Source organism: Tympanuchus pallidicinctus, unplaced genomic scaffold (assembly GCF_026119805.1).
Source record: "Tympanuchus pallidicinctus isolate F22 unplaced genomic scaffold, pur_lepc_1.0 scaffold11, whole genome shotgun sequence".
In the NCBI taxonomy this organism is placed as follows: domain Eukaryota; kingdom Metazoa; phylum Chordata; class Aves; order Galliformes; family Phasianidae; genus Tympanuchus; species Tympanuchus pallidicinctus.
Window position 1 is genome coordinate 862,176 of NW_026294627.1, and position 20,269 is coordinate 882,444.

The 20,269-nt window shown below is 47.9% G+C and overlaps 1 protein-coding gene across 2 annotated transcripts; it reads left to right on the top strand.

Annotated features, from left to right (window-relative positions):
- Positions 1-1,641: 1,641 nt before the first annotated feature.
- TSKU (tsukushi, small leucine rich proteoglycan) lies at positions 1,642-18,303 on the top strand. 2 transcript variants are annotated; one of them, XM_052671104.1, is made up of 3 exons: positions 1,642-1,781; positions 4,692-4,777; positions 14,764-18,303. In XM_052671104.1, exon 3 carries the CDS (start codon positions 14,771-14,773, stop codon positions 15,827-15,829), a length of 1,059 nt encoding a protein of 352 aa, XP_052527064.1. In that variant the 5' UTR covers positions 1,642-1,781; positions 4,692-4,777; positions 14,764-14,770; the 3' UTR covers positions 15,830-18,303. The 2 variants fall into 2 exon arrangements, with proteins under 2 accessions (XP_052527064.1, XP_052527063.1); XM_052671103.1 differs by lacking the exon at positions 1,642-1,781 and adding an exon at positions 4,282-4,394.
- The last annotated feature ends 1,966 nt before the right edge of the window (positions 18,304-20,269 follow it).

Consider the following 20,269-nt stretch of genomic DNA (forward strand, 5'->3'; position numbering starts at 1 on the left):
GATCCTGCCAGCAGAATGCACATGGCCAGAACACTGCTGCCAACTTCAGAGAGAAAATCATAACCCAGATGAAGGGGGTTTTCCCAAGGTTTTCCCACAAAGTGTTTGGTACAGCTGAGTCCTGAGCACAGATTTCCTCTGTCCTCCCCTTGGCAGAGTGGTCACAACCTGATGGAATCCCAAACTCCCAATCTCATTAACACGCTGGTGTCAATGGATGGGGCTGAGCAATCTTTTGTTATTGGTATGGGCCACGTGATGCGTTTCAAAGCCCCAGCATTACTCAAAGCAAACGCAGGAGCCTGATGGTGCCTTTTCATCCCAAACTTGTTAGGAAACACAGCTTGGGACCTGCCACAGGTCACACCTAGGGAGAGGTGTGCATTGCAGCCAGCCACAACATGAGTCCTCTGTGACTCATGAACTCAAGGTCCCCTTCCCTTTGTCCAAACATTGCCACAGAACCACAACAAGAAGCACTCTCCCATTCCTTTCTCCAGTATCACAACTCAAATGGGGCCCAGCCACCTCTGGGCCATTAAACCCAACCACCAAGAAACGCTGCTCACCTTACAACAAACAAATCCAGCCTCTCTGTGGGATTCTGCTTTCTTTGTTCTGCTTTATCACATGTCAAGAGTTTGTTAGCACCAGTCTCCTGCAGCAGCTGGTGCTGAGCCAGGAGCAGTGCACCTCAAACCAACACCCACAGTCTCCCAGTCTGGGACCAGAGTTTACAGCATGGGACTGGTGAGCCCTTGGCGCTGTCTTGTCCTGCTCATAGAATCATTGAATTGTTAAGGTTGGAAAAGAACTCCGAGATCATCCTGTCCAACTGTCAGCATAACAACACCGTGCCTACAGAATCATTAAGGTAAGAAAAGACCTCCAAGATCATCTCATCCTACTGTCTACCCAACATGACCATGCCCACTTGTCTCAGTTACCTTGGAGTGCTGGGTGTGTGTCCTACACATCCAAAATGTGGATGTGGGAGGTGTTTGGGTTTAGGACCTGCTCCTGTGAATGTGATGCTTAGGGACGTGGTTCAGAGGGCATGAATGACAGGCAAATGGTTGGACTGGATGATCTTAGGGGTCTTTTCCAACTCTAATGATTCTATGATTCTATGAATACAGGTCAGGAAAAAGAGCTGTGGGGAATTCTGAAGTCAGCTCATCAAAACAGTGGGGCTATGAGGGGTGGCCCTAGGTGGAGCCATGTGTCAGACTCCACGATCCTTGTGGGTCCCTTCCAACTTTGGATATTCTGATGCCATGGTAAGAGATTTTACCCAGGGGATGCAAAGCCAGCTTCAAACACACACACTCCCTTTTTCTCCAAAAAGGGAAAAAAGCCATATTTATTTAGTGGGGTCAGGCAAAAAGCCCCATTACTTTTGAGGGGTCACTCCAGCACTAAGTTCACAAAGGAATAAAGGCAAGGGGGAGGAGAGGGGGGGCGTCTATCAACTCAGGAGTCGCCCAGCGGAGTACAAGTCCTGCCTCCTTCTTCCTCCTCCTCCTCCTCCTCCTCCTCCTCCCAGATGTTCCCTTGTGTGCAGCCATCTGTTGAACTCCCTCCTCCCTCCTCCTGAGGGGAAGGGGGCAGCCCGCCTGCCCGGCCAGCTGCACGCCTCGGCGGCGGCGGCGGCAGAGAAGGAGGAGGAGGAGGAGGAGGGAGGAAGGAGCCTCCCGGCCCCCAGGCTGTGCTGCTGCCGGCTCCCCGCCGTGGGAACCGGCGTTGCTTGCCCGTAGGAGTGAGAACCGATCCCGGTCCCGGTGAGTGCCTTCCCCCATCCTCTCCCCACGCAGAGCTGCGGGGTTTTGGGGAGGATCACCCATCCCAAATTCTCTCTTTTTTTTTTTTTTTGAGGAGGTTGGGATGGCTGAGCCGCCCCGGGAAAGTGGGGATGCGCTGAGCCGGGCGGGGGGGGGGGGGTGATCGATGGGAGTTCTCCCCTCCCCCACCTGCAGTGTCACCGAGTGGGGAAACTTTTGCAGTGCGTTGAGTTTTTTGTTTGTTTGTGGTTTTTGTTTTGCTTGTTTGTTTGTTTGTTTGTTTGTTATTGTTGTTTTTTTTTTGCCACGCGTGGGATTTCAGCGACGCGGCGGTGCGGGGTCATCCGCTCCAAAAAGCGGAGAGGGGAAGGGGGGGGTGGAACCACAAAGCCCTGGGCTGGAGGCAGAGCACTTCTTCCCCGCAGCAGTCATCCCCAAAGGGGGAGGCAGGGGGTGTACGACCCCTCCCGAGCTCCGCTCGTTTCCTCCCTTCTCCTCCCTCCGTGCAATGGTGGCTGCGGAGCGCTCAGAATTGCCACGGCTGCAAAGTAATCCGAGCAGCAGCTGGAAGCTGCGCACCGCCTCCCGTGCCCGGCTTCAGCGCTTCGGTTTCACACAGGGCTCCCTGTGTCCCCTCCTCTTCCCCCCTTCTTTCCCCTCCCAGCACCGAGAGAAGGGATTTTTTTTTTCTCCTTAATTCCTTTTTTTTTTTTTGGCTGCGATCTTGAGCTATAGAAGCTCGCACAAAGGTAAGGGGAGAAAGAAAAAAATGGGGGGAAAAAGGGAAAGCAAAGCTCAGAGGATGGGTGAGGAGGGTGCAGAGGGTGCTGGAGAGATACGGGCACGGCAAAGCTCCCGCCTGGGAATTTCCCATGCCTCTGAGTGGATTAAGCTGGAGGGGAAGGTGTGCTTGGGGAGGGGGCAGGGAGAGGAAGCAGCCTTGGGTTTGTGTGGTGGTGTGGTTCTGTTGGAAAAGAAAAAAAAGAAGAGAAAAAGAAAGAAAAAGAAAAAAAAATGAAAAAAAAAAAAAAAAAAAAAGGAAGAAGAAGGAGAAAAATAGTAAAAAAAAAAAAAAAAAAGAAAGAAAGAATGAAAAAGGCAAAAAGAAGGAAAGGGGGAAAAGAGAAAGAAATAAAGAAGCAAAGAAAGAAAAGGGAAAATGAAAAAGAAGGAAGAAAAAAAAGAAGGAAATAATGGGGGGAAAAAAGCAAGGATAGGAAAGAAAGGAAAAGAAAGAAATAAGAAGAGAGGGAAGAAAGAAAGGAAAAAGAAAGAAAAAGCAGCTGCTGGTTCTGACTTCTGAAGCAGGAGGTCAGAAAGCACGGGGCTCCCTTGATAACGCACACACCCTGTAAACTTTTCAGCAGCACCATGGAAACTTCTTATTAATGCTGCAATCATTAAGAGACACAGGGGCCAGCAGATTTATTAGTGCAGCCGACCACAACACATGTCAGCCCTCCTGAAACAAAGAGCCTTGTCAGCTCTGCTCCTCTGCTTGGGATGGGTGGGAAGCCCCGGGATGGAGAGAAGGGTTTGGGTGATGGGGAAGTGGCATTGCCTCCGTTAACTGGCGTTTCCCCATTGTGGTCAGCTGAGCCCTGATGCAGTTTGTTGGCAGTGAAGGTATTTGGAGCCTGGGGAGGTACGTGTTTGGACGAGATGATCTTAAAGGTCTTCTCTAGCCTTAATGATTCTATCATTAGTTGGATGGGGTAATCTTAGAGGGTCTTCTCCAGCCTTAATGACTCTGCTCTGTGGTTAGTTGGATGGGATTATCTTAGAGGTCTTCTCCATCCTTAACAATTCTATGATTAGTTGGATAGGATTCTCATAGAGGTCTTCTCCATCCTTAATGATTCTATGATTGGTAGGATGGGATTGTTTTAGGGGTCTTCTCCATTCTTAATGAGTCTATGATTGGTTGGACAGGGTGATCTTAGAGGTCTTCTCCAACCTTAAGGGTTCTACGATTGGTTGACTGAGATGATCTTAGAGGTCTTTTCCAACCTGAGTGGCTTTATGATTCTGTGAGCTGAGCTGTTGGTGTTGGTCGCGGCAGCTCCGAGACAGAGGATTTCCCCGGGTGCCTGCCATGATAAATCAGCTGCTGTCAGCCTGAATGAGAGCATTCACTGAAGTTACAGTAGGAAACTTGTCTCTCGTGGACACTGTGCCATTGCTCTGCAGAAAGCAGCCGGTGCCCATTGCCGGCATTGCGCTGAAATATCGCATTGATCGCCACTGCCGCGCTCGTCCGGAGGCACGCGGGGTTTGATTGCAGTGCTGTGTGAGCACGGGTGGTGCAGAAAGGGAAGCTTAGAGAGATGCCGTGGCAATGCTCTAAGGGTACATCCCCGGGAGGATTGACAGCGTTAAACTTGGCTGGCTGCTTCGGGCAGCCCCACGGTGCCAAAGCAAAGCGAGTCGGCAGCCAATGTCACTCTGCACTGGGGCAGAGCATGGCAGCTCTCGGTCACTTTATAACCCCTGGGAGGCAGTGCCAGCCCTGGGAGGCCGTGGAACGGGAGGTGCTTGCTCACATGTGGGATATAAGCAGCGCTGAGCAGTGTCAGTTCTCCCTCCCCGGTGCAGAGGCAGCGGGTGCACAGGGTGGGTGCTGCTGGAGACGCAAGGCGGTGAATGAATGCGAGTAGCTTGCATGCAGGGAGCGATTGCAAAGTGCCTGGAGGGAGGAAGGATGTGACATCCCAGGGGAGCGTGATTTCTGATAGCAAAGTACAGCAGGGAAGACTGCAAGATTCGAGCGAGGGGGTGTGCTTCATCCTTGTTTTTTCAGACTGAGTGCAGGGAAATATAACAGCATTGAAAGGATGGGAGCAGAAAGCTGCGAAACAAACAAAACATATCAAATCAATTAATTTTTTTTTTCTTTTTGGGGGGGTGTAGGAAGAAGCATCCAGCACTCACCCAGCGCTGCAGTGACAGCAGTGTGTGCCATCCACCCCAGTGTGAGACGGAGCCAACAGAAGGAGGTGAGGCACTGTGAGGCACTGCCTTCCTGAGGTTCAGACTTTTCCCTCCATCCCTAACTGCTTTTTTTCCTCTTTCACTCTATTCTCCCTCCTCCCTCTTTCCCCAAGCAGAAGCTGAAGGGGAGGGGGGATATAAGACAAGAGGCATGCTTGTCCACAGCCCTCCCGACCCCATCGCACCGATATAGTGGGGCTGGAGCAGGCAGCAACCACAGCACTCACAGCCTGGAATGGCTTCAAAAGAAACTTCCGAGCAGTGAGATGTTGGGGGCCGGGAGGAGATAAAGGCTGGCTCGAGCAAGCCCTTTCTTGTATGAAAACTTGGCACCTGGACCCAGCGAGACGAATGTATGGCAGGCTCCACGCCATTCATTCTTGGCTGAGGAAGCCTTGGGATTTTTGTTTCTATTGCAATTTTTTTTTTTTTTTTAATTTCCTGGAAGCTGCTGCCGTTGCTTCTCAGAGGATTCAAGATGCTCAGCAGGGAGGGGGGGAGGAAATGCATTCCCCGAGAATCTCAAAGACTGCAGGGGATTATCCCAACCTGGCTGCTGCAGCACGGGACATTCCTGAGTTGTATTAACCAGGCTCCAAACGGAGCAGTGGCAAGCTGGAAAAAAGCACTTTATCATGCCTGCAGAGGGCCATGTGCTGTGTGTAACAGCTGAGTGCTGGCATCTGTGGGGCTTCTTTTCCTTCCCCTTCCCCCCCCTTGTGATTCTTTTTTGCTGTCTGTGATGCTGACTCCTTGCCTTCCTCTGCTCCATGCCTGGCTGTGATGTGAGGGGAGAGGGGAACAGACCCATCTTTAAGGGGAGAGGAAAAGTGCAGCTGGAGAAAATGTGATTCCCTCTACTGGGACCAAAGTGTGGGTTCTCATGAGCCAGGAGACAGCGTGTGGCTTGGATATTAAGGGTTCTGTTTCCTCCCCATCAGGGCTACTGATGATTCTTGAGGTTTTTTTTCTGAGGTGTGCAGAGGGGGAAAAGAAATAAGGCTTTTTATTTGACTTTGAATGTGAGATCACCAGGAAAAATTCAGACTTGGAGGCAAAGCCCTGCTAGGGTGGATGGGCCTGCAGCGTGATTCCTTACACCCATCATGTCTGAAACTCTCCTCTTGGGACAAAATGCATACCTAGCCCCAGTCACCTCTGAGCAGGGGCATCTGCAGCTAGATCTATGGCTCATGGGATTGCAGAACCATGGAGGAGCTCTGAACATGGCTCACGCTCTGGGGGAGCGTTGCTGTTCTGAACTGTCCCCAGATATCTCCCTGGGATGTCTCTATCTCTGGTGTCTGCAACACAGTGCATGGCAGCCCCCACCTGCTTTGGAGGATAAAATGGAGCAAGGAGCCAACACCATGCTGGCCATAGAATAACAGAATTATTAAGGCCATAAAAGACAACTAAAATCATCTACTCCAACCATCAACCCCATCACCCATGCCCACTAAACTATGGCCGACCATACAGGGGCAAAAGTATGGGGCTGTTGCAACTTGAAAATTCTGGGTCTGGGTCAGCTGTTGAGCAAAACTGAATCAGATTAGGCTGGGACTTGGTTTAATGCAGGGTTAAATGCTAATTGGTAGTGGTTTTTGTGCGTCCTGGTTGACAGGTCACGTCTGACAGGACAAAAGTGTCAGCACACTGGTGTTGGACAGGAACTTCCCCACGGGCTGAGAACAGAGGAATTTCATCTTGAGTGGTGGATTTGAGGCTTGTGGTGATAACTCCTTGTTCGCCTCTCAGTCTTGGGACCAACCACTGTCACCCTTCTCTGCCAAACACCATCCAAGGGGAACTAGAAGAAGAGAGATTTAGGTTCGATAGGAGGAAGTTTCTTGCTCAGAGAATGGTGAGGCTCTAGCACAGGTTGCCAGAGAAGCTGTGGGTGCCCCATCTCTGGAGGCATTTAAGTCCAGTTTGGATGGGGCTTTGGGCACCTGGTCTATGGGAGGTGTCCCTGCCTTTGGCAGGGTTTGGTACTGGATGGACTTTGAGGTCAACCCAAACTCCTTCAACCCAAACTGTTCTGTGATTCTATGATCACTAAGGAAGTCAAGGAACATCTAGGGTAGGAACCACAATGGGGACAGTGCCCTGCTGGTACAGCCTTTGTTAGCCTTACCCAGAACTCTCTTTCCTCTCCCAACTCCCTTCCCAAATCTTGTAAGGCACAGCAAATATCTCAAGTGCTTCGCTGGGGTGGAGGCAGCCCCTGAAGCTCCCAGTGATGCTCTGCTGGGCAGCCCCCATGCTGAGCATCCCATTGTTCACAGTGGTCACGCTGCAAGAGTTATTAGCACTGGGGAATGCCGGGAGGGGAAGGAGCCTGGAGCCTCCAGCTGTGCTGTTTGCAAAAATGACTGCCAGGATTGTATTTATTACCTCCTCGGTGGAGGGTCTGCAGCTGCACACTGACAGCCCCAGGCAGAAAAGAAGCCTGGAGATTATTGTCGGGGGGGAGTGGGTGGGGAAGGGAAGCCACAAAAACAGATTAAAAGCCTACAAAGAAGCTCTGAGCCAGGGCAGCACCATAGGACGCCCAGTGTTACTCTGCCTCCCTGATTTGGCCTTCCTTATCAGCATCCTAAAAGGGAGGGCTGTGAGAAGGGACGTTTGGATTTGCTGCCTTTCAGAGAGCTAAAGCATGGGATCCTCTTAAAATCTGAACTGGTGGCTCTGCCCCTGCATTCTACTGGGGCAGATTTTTTTTCCCTGGGATTTTTGTGTCATTTTGGCAGGGCACAAGGGACTGAGATGTGCTGTTGGAGGAAAGCTTGCATTTGGACAGCCGACTTGTAACTTCAAAGATAAAGAGAAGGAAAACTTTCTTAGGTAAGGGTACAGGATGAGCTATTCGTGTCTTACCAAGAAGCAGAGGTATCACCCTGGGAGATCTCACCTTCCAGCACTATCCCTCCCCTCCCACCCATTTGGCTCATCCCTTCCAGAGGAGCCCATCCACGTCCATCTTGTTCCATCCATCCAGCTCATTCCTTCCAGAGGGGCCCATCCATGTCCTTCTCATCCACTCAGTTCATCCCCTCCAGAGGAATTTGTCCATATCCATCTCTCTTCCATCCATTCAGTTCATTCCTTCCAGAGAAGCCCATCCATGCCTGTCTCCTTTCCATCCACCCAGCTCGTCCCTTTCAGAAGAATCCATCCATGTCCATCTCAATCCTTCTGCAACTATCACACCAGGGTTGTTGAAACAAACCATGTCAGGGCTGCATGATATGCCCATAAACTCTAGGAACAGTAAAAAGCAAGAAGTGTAGGAGGCTTCCTCTCTCCATGCTGCACATCTTGATATTTCTCACTGGTTTGACACATGGTGTTTATCCCACAGTGCACTCCTCTTGGATTATATGTCTCTGGGAGTTGAGTGGGTGAAGCATGGACTCAGGTATGGGGCAGCATCATAAGGTCTGAGGCTATAGAAACTTGCTGGGATTGTTTTAGCTTTCAATGATTAGCTAGCAAAAAAAAAAAAAAAATTAAACTTTGTGTTTAGTGTAAAATACATTTAAAAGGTGTTTTTACACTTTAAAAATTCACATCAGCTTGGTTTATTTCATCTGACATCCTGACAGAGAGGAGGGGAAAGCACCCTCAGCCCCATGGTGCATACAAAGCAGTGATCTGTCACTTTGAACTTGGTGTTTTGCAAAGTGGATGCAGCGCTGGAGGACTTAATGCTGCTGGGTTACTGATGTGATTTGGGCAAAGCCCTGGGGCATCAGAGATGATGAGTTCTGCTGGTGGCCCCACTTGGCCCCTCTATGGCAGAATGTATCAAAGCTGCTGTAAACCTTGGTGCAAACCTGCCCAGCTCCCATTGCTGGGAGATGCTATGCCAGATGGCTGCTCTGTCTGCTTGGTTGTGCCAAAATAGCTCCTCTCATTTTGGTGTGATCGCAGGGGTGATGCTGGAGCTGGAGAAGACCCTGAGCTCCTACATTCCTCTTGGTCATTTGCTTTGATCGTGTTGGGATTCAGTTCTGATGGTGCTGCTCCCAGTTTCCATGTCCCACACTGAAAATGCACCCAAAGCCACATGGACCTGGTTTCGGTGTTGGGCTGACATGGTGGTTGGACCAGATGATCTCAGGGGCCTTTTCCAACTTTGATGATTCTGTGATTTTATGTTGTGGTCAGGAGGTGATGGAGATGCTCTTGCATTAGAACTGCCTCCTCCCAGCACAAGCAGAGCTCTGCATGAGACTGATGAGCAAAATCAATTTCAGAAGCCACAGGAGACCCTTTCCCCCCATGCAAGAAACAGTTACAACCTGAGAGCTGCAACCAGCCCTATTTAGGCAGTGGATGTAACTCAGCTGGAACTCGCCCTATGGGCTGGCAAACCTGCCCACACAGGTTTCCTTTTGTTTGAGCCAAAAATACCCCCTACACACCTTGATTTCCTCCTGGGACAATGCTACGGGGATTGCATAAGTGGAATAAACTGTTAGTTGTTTAAGCACTCAGATGATAAATCACCCTTGGCTTCTTGCTTAAGCAGATGGGATTTGTGACATGAACAGTTGGAGCAAAGATTATTTTAAAAGGGCTCTCAATTTCTTTTGTAAAGAAAGGATTATTATTTACCTTAAAAAAGAAATACTGAAGGGGCTGCTCGAGCAGAGCAAGGGATATCATTTAACCCAACGGTGACAAACCCATGATGTGATGCTGCTGTAGGGATTGGACGTGCTGGGCTCCCTATTGGCCATTTCCATGTGTCTTCTTTGCAGCCTGGTGGGGTGAAGTGCTGCCTGGTTTTGTTTGGGGATTGTGAAACACTTCTGATGCTTACGGCTTGTCTGGCTTTGCTCTTGCTAATCTTATCTGTCTCATCCCCTGCAACATCTACGAAAATCACCACGAAGGACAGGGAGCAGTCTCAGGTGCTGGTTAATCGTTGCTTTTTGGCTCAGCAGTTTCTTCATGTCTGTATCTGACAAAAGCAAATGGAAATTATGGAGCTTTGGGGAAAAGTGAGGAGCGGTGTGTTGTTTTTCTAGCTGTTCCACATCCCAAATTCCCCACTTTTTGGTGAGATTCAAGCCTTGCAATGATAGCCTTGACAGTGTGGTTATTTTCACCCCCAGTTTGGTGTCTATTGTATGTAATTCTCACATAACCTGCTAATGAGGATTCCCAATACCACTCAGGTAATTACTTGCTAATGATTCCCCTTTGGTTGTGGAGTTCCTGACCCAATGCAAAAGAGGTGGTTTCACATCCATTATTAGAAATCATCAAAGTAAAAAGGAATTCAGAGACTTCTGGCCCTGCATTTAATTCTGACTTTTTGAAGTGACCAGAAAGATGGAGCAAAAAGCGTTCATCACCCTTAGGATGACTTCAGTCTCTCTTCACACTGTGGAGACATAAGGGCCAATGATGCCATCTCGGTGCCCCCAGCCCAGCACCAGGGTTGGAAAAACAGGGAGAAGATGGGGCTGCACACCCCTTTCTTCTTTTCTTATTTTTGGCATGGCTCTGCTATGTAAGCAGCTTTGCACTCCACATTAATAAACCACCTCTGGTAATTTATCATTCAAAGGTGGCTAGAGGGGCAGCTCCTGATGGAGTGAGCCATTAAATCAAATTGGATTAGGACATGCCAAGAAACAAAACCTCATCCTTCTGTCACTAGCGCCTATGGAAACTCCAATAAACTCCCCCAGAGCTATCCATTGGAATTTAGGAACAAACCTAACCAACAGGTACTTTGGTTCTCATTAAGTCTCCCTACACCCAAACATTGAGTGCAAAACCAACACCGTAAACTAGCTAATGAAATAAGATAGAGCCAGTTCAGGAAACCTTGCTCCTATTTGCACCAAAAATCATTGAATTACGGAAGCGTTGAGGTTGGAAAAGACAACAGATCATCTAGTCCAGCCATCAACTCCTCCATAAGGAAGCACTAGTTTGTTTCATAAGCTTTATAGAGAGGACTAAATATATCTGTTTTATTCATATGGGGATCCCTTCTTTAGCAAAGAGCAAAAGCCAGAATGACCTTTACTTTCAACGGATTCATTAAAAAAAAACCAAAACATTTCTCAGCAGCAATTTCTTTATCACAGGAGGAGTGTGTGTTTGTGAGTCAAGGGTTAATGGTCTCTGTAGTCTGGTTTGAACCAGTTTTGTCTGCTCACTGTGATGTTTGGGATCCAACTGTTTTTGCAGCTGTGGCGTCATTTGGTCTCACTGTGCCAGAGTCCACACTGGAGATCCGCAGCTGTTGCTGGTGCAGAGACCTACCTGATGATCACTCTTGCTTTACGTAATGAATAAGGAAAATGTTTTTTTTTAAAAAAAGTCCATCCCAGTTGCATCTCAGAGCCTCCCAGGTATTTAGAGGCTTCCCTCCCCTTTCCTTCCCTCCCCTTCCCATCCTTGTCTACAGGATTTATGGCCTCTATCAAAGCTTTCTATGTTTTTCCAATAGCCTTTCCTGCCCTAGTTAGTGAAGGCAGCCAAATGGGCCTTGCTATGAACACTTTGCCTTTTGTTCACTTGTTTGCTATAGAATACTATAGAATCGCAGTGTCATTAAGGTTGGAAAAGACCTCTCAGATCATCTAGTCCAACCATCAGCCCATCCCCACCATTCCCACTAACCCATGTCCCTCAGTGCCACATCTCCGTGGTTCTTGAACACCTCCAGGGGCAATAACTGCCACCGCTTCCCTAAAGTTTAAGCAGAAAATTGACAGCAAATCTGTAAACTCTACCCAATCTGTCCACCATGCTTTAGACACATAGGAATTCACGTCATGCCTGATCTGTTTTTGAGCTACTGTTGAGAAGTCCTGTCCTCCCCACTCCTGTAATCCTGGCTGCTGCATGTAACTTAGGTTTGGAGGATGCAGGCAGGGATGGGGTGGGAAGTAGAACCTCAGGGATCATTCCACTCCACATTGGTCAAGGGAGAGATGAAGTGTCTCCAAGTTTAGTCCTTTGCAGATTTCACCCCCTTCATCTCATTCCCAACGAGGGGATGAGACCTTAATCAATAGGCTTCTGTCCAAGGTGGGATGTGACAGCAGTTCCCACCTGGTAAAAAGGAGTTTTTTTGGGATGAGTTTGGACTGGATGTTAGGAAGAATTTCTTCATGGGAAGTCAGGTCAGGCATTGTAATGGGCTGCCTAGGAAGGTGGTAAAATATCCATCCTTGGAGGTATTTGAGAAATATGCATGTGGTGCGTAGGGACTTGGTTTAGTGGTGGTCTTGGTGCTGATGGGTTAATGGGTTAGATGATATGGTTCTTTTCCAACATAAATGACTCTATGATTCTATGAGGTGACAGTCTCAGCTGCGGATCACTGGACAAGTGAGAAGAGTCTTGAAGAAAACACAGAAGGAGGAAAGCAGGCGCAGTGAGAAGTGTGAATTTGCAGCAACACCACAGCAGGGCTTTCCTCTAAACCACTCCCCCAGATTGGTTTTCCTTTGTGATCTGGTTTTAAAATCAATGAGACTTTTAAGGTTTTTTTGGCAGGGAAATTTCAAAGTGAGGTTCTTGCTAAGGGACGGTGCAGGAGATGAGCAGATCTGCAGATGTGGAGAGCTGGGATTTGGGGCAGAAGGCTGACACCCTGCAGGGAGCTTGTTCTGACCTTGGCTCCATTACCCACCACTGAATCTCCTTGGGAATTGGGGTTGACTCAGGATATTCACCATGCAGAAAGGACAAGATAGATATAAAGAGCCCTGGGGAGTGATTCTTCATCCCAAGGAGATCCTGGGAGCTCTCAGGATGCAAAAATATTCTCACAGCACGACACCCATAGAAATGAAGATGTCCTTGAAGAGAATAGGAAAAAAACAGCCTGAGGGTTGGTCGCTTTCTCCTGGTGGCTTTCCTCCACATCCTCAGTGACTGTCCGAGGAAATGGGCCTCAGGGCTCCTGGCATTGCCTCCGGGTGAATGTCCCCAGTGTTGCAGGAGGATAACTCATCTCCCTTTCACTAGGGGATACCTTGGCCTCCTGCCTTTATCAACAGAGCAGCTCGTAGGCAGCCATCCAAAGGCAATTGGATGTGGTTTCAAATACACGCTGTACGCAGATGAACTGTAAATGCCTGTGGCATGTTTCCTTCCCCATTTCAAAGAGCTGGATCGATTGCTCCATGCAGCAATAAAGCATGCCCATACCTGACTAAGCTCTTTGCTGATTATCTGGCAATATACACTTTTTCTTGGACTAGAAGGTGACCAGCACCTTTATTTCTGCTATCTTTTGTCACAGCTATTGGCCAAGTGGCTTGTTAGTCTATGAATGCTTCATGTTGCTCCATAAGGGAGATTTTAACTGGTAGTAATGGATTGCATCTCACCAGTCTCATACTGGTGTCTTTGGAGCTTCTGGGGTCTGATCCAGTGCCCTTAGAGACAATGAATATGATGCTAGCAGCAACCAAACTGGGGTTTCAAAGGAGTAGTTAAGAGGCACTGTCCAGACTGAGATATCAAGTGGGAATAACTAATTAATGGCATCTGAGAGAAGAGATGCCAATAGTATCATAAGAAAAGAGATAAAAAAAGAGATACCACTAAGCTTCTCACCACTGATAGTGGGGTTACACTAAGGCAGATGCTTCTCTGTAGATGAAACATTAAACATTAAGGTTTTTTAGTTCCCAATGATGAATGATTGCAAAATGGAGCAATGGTCTGCATGCACAGACTCAGAGTGGGGGTTGACATCAATGTAATTAAGAAAGAGTTACCTGGAAATGTGTCTGCAGGAGTATCCACTGCATCCCATCTGCTCACACGTTTTCTCTCAAGAAACAGTTACTATGGGCTCATCTTACTGGTTTTCTGTTGTTTCTACAGAATAATGTACCCCAGAGGATTGCATGTTGGCCTTTAGCAACGCTTTGGTTGCAAGCATTTTGGCCAGAGTCCCAAATCCTTCTCTCTGGTCACAGGAGATATGGGAGTCACTCCCAGACAAGTCATATCAATGATCAGGACAATATTTTGGCCAGGCATTTTCCCCTTTGCACTTCTTTTGCACACTGCAAGGCACATGCAGCCATCACCCAAGACTTCAGCTGGAACAAAGGTGGACAGCCCTCTCTGCGGACCTGCAGGATCACTTACATGCTCCTATTTACCCTCCCCAGAGATGCAGAGCAAAAGCTTTTTTGGCTGGCTTTGGAAGTCCTGCAGCTGCGGGGTTGTGCAGACTTGCTGCCAGAATGTGATCAGAAAAGGGTCAGCAGAGGTGGGAGGTGCAGATCAGCTCTCTTCCTCCTCTGGCTGCAATGACGGAGGGAGATAAATGTCTCAGATGATGGAAGTTCAAAATCAGAGGGGAGGAGAGATCTCGCTTGCCAGCATCATTAATCAGAGAGAATGCTTAATTAGCAAAGACTCCAGAGTCTGTGTGTGTGAAATAAATTGGCTCTCTCCAGTCAGTGCCTTTGAGAGAGGCTGGGCCCACCACAACACGTTCTGGGGTAGATCAGGCTGTCCTTTGTTCTCATGGTAGGCAAGGAGCCAAATGGCCATTCTGCCTGCCACCACCCAGAAGAGATTGGCTTGAAGCACATGACGTTAAGCAATGAGTCTGTCTGCTGAAACATGTCTAGATTTGTGTCTGAAGTCAAAGTAAGGGAGACATGCAGTCCAATGGCAATGGGCAGCCTTCTAGCAGTTCACAGAATCATAGAATATTCCAAGTTGGAAGAGACCCATAAGGATCATCCAGTCCAGCTCTTGGAAGTTGGACTCTTGGACATCTTGCAAGATTCCTACTGGGGATTGTAGCATGAGAAATATGGTGTTTAGGACATCCTTGCTATTTACTTATAGTTAGTTAATACTTTAACAGAATGCTTAATCTATCCCTTTGGAAAGACAGGAAGAATGTGTAGCTCAAACTGTTGCACACCTTCAGGAAAATAAGGCAATTAAATCGAATTTTTTTCATCTTGTTTTCCAGGTCAACGATGCAGTTCTTAGCCTGGTTCAACTTGCTGCTTCTCCTTCCGTGTTTCAGTGCCACCAAAACCTGCTTCCCTGGCTGCCACTGTGAAGTGGAAAGCTTTGGTCTCTTTGACAGCTTTAGCCTGACCAAGGTGGACTGCAGCGGAATAGGCTCACACATTGTTCCTGTCCCAATCCCTCTGGATACCTCCTACTTGGATCTGTCCTCAAACAAACTGGAAACAATCAATGAATCAATGCTAACTGGCCCTGGATACACCACCCTGGTGAGCCTCGACCTGAGCTACAATAATATCGCCAAGATTTCCTCCACAACTTTCTCCAGGCTTCGCTACCTGGAGTCTTTGGATCTGAGTCATAACTCTCTGGAAGTCCTTCCAGAGGACTGCTTCTCCAGTTCTCCTTTGGGTGACATAGATTTGAGCAATAACAAGCTTTTGGATATAGCGATGGACGTTTTTGCTTCAAAGGGTCAAGGAAAACCCTTGAATGTGGATCTATCCAATAACATGCTCAGCAAAATTACAAGGAACCATGAAAAGAGTGTCCCCAACATCCAGAACTTAAATCTTTCTGGAAACAGACTAACAACTGTGCCAGACCTCCAAGGCATTCCTCTTCGATACTTAAATCTTGATGGCAATCCATTAGCCAAGACTGAGAAAGGAGACTTCAAGGGGCTGAAAGGTTTGATTCATTTATCCCTGAGCGGCCTCCATAACTTTAGAGAGTTATCTCCTTACAGTTTCAAGGAATTACCAGCCCTCCAAGTTCTGGATTTATCCAACAATCCCAACCTGAGGTCATTGACTGCTGAAGTTATCTTTGGCCTGAGCTCTATACAAGAGCTCAACCTCTCTGGGACCGGCGTGTCCTCCTTGCCAAAGACTGTGCTGAAATACCTACCTTCCCTCAAAAGCATCACCCTGAGGAAGAACATTCAGTGTTTTAAGACCATCAAAGAAGGACAGTACCACCGACAAATTGGGCTGACCAAAAAAGAGGTCCTCAGCTGCCACGACAGCCATGGGGCCGTAGCAGCAGCGCCTTACGTTTTGTGATGAAAGAGAGAGATGGGGAAAGTTGGAGTGGAAGAGTGGGGGGGGGCTGTGGGGTTTGCACAGGTGTTGGACTGAGCTGGCTTGCAGTGTGCCTTTTGTAAAGCTGTCAATAATTTATATATTTGTATATGCCAATACTTGATTGATTGTGGGTTTTATACACTTGCAAATCCTCACTTGCAGGCCCCAGATTCTACCCGGTGTGTTTGGGGCTGCATAGCTCAAGAACAGTGCTGATGGACACTGAGGACCAAGCTGAGGCTTGGGGCAGAAGAGCTGCTGTGATGCAAAACTCCACGCCCCAGACCGGTCTGCAGGTGCAAAGATACACCTCTCCAAAGTGCATCCCAAAACCTGCCAACTCCATAGCTGTTGGCTTCCAAACCCATTCTTCATCCCTGTTTTTAATTATTATTCCCCAAGAAGTGCCTTCTGGATGTTGCCTTCATTAGCAGCACCCTGTTCCTTGTCATGCACTTTCAGTCTGAAGAAACATTTCCAGACAAACCTGAACACAGCATGCTCCTAATGTGCTGGTTTTTACATGATATTTGCATTGATGTGCAGTGAACACTGAGTAAGTAGAGAGTTTTCCACTCTTTTCTCCCTGTTTTCCCCACCTTGATTCTTTGTATGTCAGATTACTTTAGGTCTAGCCTTGGCAACCTCCCATCTGTATGACATTAGTGAGGCATTGATACATTGCAAAGGAGGAGAAGCATCTCACCCAGGAACCAGCTTCCATCAAGCAAATTGACTGAGAGACCACATAGCCAAGCTTTAAATGAGAAAACAATTCCCTCCTTCCTTTCTGGGTAAACTTGGAAGAAAACATTGACAGTGGTTTTTATCTCAATGACCTCAACCAGCCAAGCAAGCTGTTTCCAGGCTGATGTTCCCCAGCTGAACTCAACATCTGCAGCTCAGCTGGGATTGTGTGAGGCAACTTCCAAAACGTGCCAGGGGAAGAATTAGCACTGACGCCTGCAACCCTGGAGCAGTCTGCCTATCATGAGAAGGATCTTGAGGTATATTTTCATTCCAGTTCTGTGGCTTTTCTTTCTCTCACGTGGCTACTTGGCTACCAGCTGAGATCTGATGAAAAGCTTTGTCCTTGGAGCTTTATGCATTTTTCCTCTACTCTGAAATGCTGGCAAAGCAAAGGGGAGCTTGCCTCATCCCACTTCTTCTCCAGGTCAGGGGAAAGGGAGCAAAGGCAGCACAGTGCTTTACATGTAGCCTTCATCCTGGTCATAGGAGCTCCGCCAATGGAGATATCCATCCCAAATCTGCCACTTTGTCCTGGGGATGGGAGGGTATGTTGTAGATGGTGATCCTGCACGGATCTTCACACCCAGCCTTGTGTCAGGGTAACCTTAAAGTTTCTGAAAAAGGTTGAGGGAATCATAGAATCACAGAAAATCCTGAGTTGGAAGGGACCTATAAGGATCATCAAGTCTGACTCCTGGCCTCACACAGTGTCACCCAAAAAGAAGACCATACAACTGAGAGTGTTGTTCATACACTTCTTGAACTATGGCAAGCTTGGTGCTGTGACCACTTCCCTGGGGAAGCCTTCTGCAGTCCCCAACCAACCTCTCAGCCTTTTCCTGATATCCAACCTGAACCTCCCCCAAAAGGAGGAAGTCCATGCAAAGATGATGGAGACCCAGTCCACAGCCCTCCTTGGGAGTGTTGGGAGGAGCTCAGACTTCATCTTCACACCCCCAAAGGCCTCCACAAATGGAAAGCACATTGCCCAAAGCATTTCTTTCCAGCGATGGTAGAAACCTGCTGAGCCTGTAAAAGCCAGCCACTGCAAGGGGGCTCACCCCAGATTCAACGTCTTACTTTGGATATTTCAATCCCTCTCACATGCTTACACCCATCTCCTTTTTGATGGTTTGATGGCAGACCATAAGGTAGGATTTTAACCCTTTTCATCAGTGTTGGGGGCTTTGCCCCTCTGTTGAGTCTTCGAAAGGTTCGACCTGCCTTCACATTCATGAGAAACACAGTAGTTTTCTTAAAAAGGCAATGGGAATGCCTGCAGGCAGACAGAGATCTGGAAGAGAGCAGCAGCCAGGTGCAGTTTGGAAGAAAAGAGGTGGTTTTTAGTAGATGTTGCCTTTTTAAGAGAATTTTCTGCTGGCAGAAAAAAAAAGAAATGTAATCTAAAAAAAAAATTGTTTAATGTTGTAAGTCTGTACGTAGATGCAAGGTTACGGCGATCGTATACTGTTAGATTCTCCGGCTTTGCACCACTGTGGTAAATTTAAAACCCAATGTGACAATCCAGTTGAAGACTGCAATATTTCCTGGTGTAATCTCACGCTAGCTGCTAGCTGAACAAGTCTTAGCAAAGGCTGGCAAATACCATCGCTGTATTAGTTTGTTTTTTTACAGAACCTCGGCAACATTGTAAGGCTTTGTGATTACTCACAATATAATAAAGTGATTTGGAGGTGAACAAATGTGGATCTATTGTCTTAGCGATGGGAGGGTGGTAATTGGTTTAAGTCCAAAGTACAATGTGATGTGTTGCTGCCATTCCTCTGTAGCTTCTTCCCTTGCCCTGCTGAGCCCTACAAGAACTGTGAGTGTTGCATCTCCAAACTGCTGTGCTTGTCTCATTGGGCTCCTCATTAGTGCAAAGATTAAAAAGCTTCACAAGGTCCAGGTAAGCTGACTGGAAGGAAGTAATAGACGTTTGACAGTGTCCAGAATTGATGCAAGAACGTCTGGTGCAAATGCTATGGGATGTGCTCCAAACTTTGATAGAGGCAGTGGGAAGGTCTTAGTGGATTTAGGGAATGGTCTGCTAGTGAGGAGCTGAGTTGGAAGGCTGGCTTTGCAGAAAGGGTGATGTGGGGAGACCCACAAGCTGTCTACCCTGTCCTCCAGGACTGGCAACCATGGGGGACATATCTCCAGGAAAGGTCTGTTCTGGCTTCCAGAGCTGTTTAGAACTGTAGGGGAAGGCCAAGACCAACATATAGAGATGGTTGGACTTGACAGTCCTTGTTGGTCCCTTCCAACTCAAGATCTTCCATGATTCTACGATACCATGCCTGCTTCTTTTGTGCCCACCATGACACGGTCTCTGCTCATCAGGCTCCACCACAGTTTTCCTTCTGTGTCTCCTTCTGGATCATGGAATCATAGAATCATTAAAGCTGGAAAAGTTTTGTCCACCTACCACCACTGTTGCCCACTAAGCCAAGTCCATAAGTGCCACATCTCCACAATTGTTGAACACCTCCAGGGACTGTGAATCCACCACCTCCCTGGGCACCCTGGTGCCAGTATCCAACCTCTCTTGTGGAGAAGTTTTTCCTAATATCCAACCTGTTGGGATCTCTCTTGCCATGGGACAGGACTGTGCAGTCTGTGCCTAAAGTGATGGGTCTGAATCCATCTATCAGATGGATTCTCCAAATTCCTTGTGAATGCCCCAGCAGCACTGTGCTGCACCTTGTGTACTCCTTCACCCTATTTTAGCTCCCTCTCATTTTGCTGCTATTTGAATTACTTAAATAGCCTATCTGAATTCTTCTATGTTGCAACAGGCATGAGAGCCCCACCTGCAGCATGATGCCCTATGCTGTTCATATGTTCATCCCTCTCCATGATAGGACCCAGACAATAAAAACACAGAACTCACAGAGGAAGAAAAGGCACAGGGTGACTTCAGGGTTGGAAAATCATAGAGTTGAAAGGGGAGGAAAGTTGAAATTTGAGTTGAAAGGAGAGTTAAAGTTAAATAGGGAGGTTAGTGACCCTGCATGTGGCAGGGGGGTTGGAGATTCATGATCCTTGAGATCCCTTCCAACTCTGGCCATTCTGTGATTATGTGATTCTGTGAAAGGGACCCTCAAGGGCCATTTGGTCCAGCTCCGTTGCAATGAACAGGGACACCCACAGCTCCATCAGGTGCTTAGAGCCACATCCAACATGACCTTAAGTGTCTCCAGGGACAGGACATCCACCACCTCTCTGGGCAGCCTGTTCCAATGCTTCACTGCCTTTATGGTAAAAAAACTTTTTCCTTATATCTAGTATAATAAAATCTGAGGAGCCCACTTCCTGAAGCTGCCACCAGCTTGATACACAAGGAATCACAAACTAAACTCCAATTCCAGACGTCACCCCAGGCACCCAGACCAGGAAAACTAGGCAGGCAAGCTCTGGCTATCTCCAGGACCAGCTCAGCTCTGTGGCCGGATGCGTTTGTCCTGGCAAGTGAGATGGATGCTTTAATTAGAGGCTGAATATTTTTAGAAGCTGGAAAACCTCAGTGAAGGCTGAGCAATGAGGATACATTTAGGGAGGGAGAGCAGTGGCAGAGCTGGTGTTTGCTCACAGGAGTATCAGTGTCTCACCCTCCTTTCCAGCATGTTGAGAAGTGTATTGAGGGTCACTTCCCCTATTCCCCCTTAT

Bases quoted from the DNA above. Each gene is read 5' to 3' on its own strand.
- TSKU (XM_052671104.1), top strand. From the start codon at position 14,771: ATGCAGTTCTTAGCCTGGTTCAACTTGCTGCTTCTCCTTCCGTGTTTC.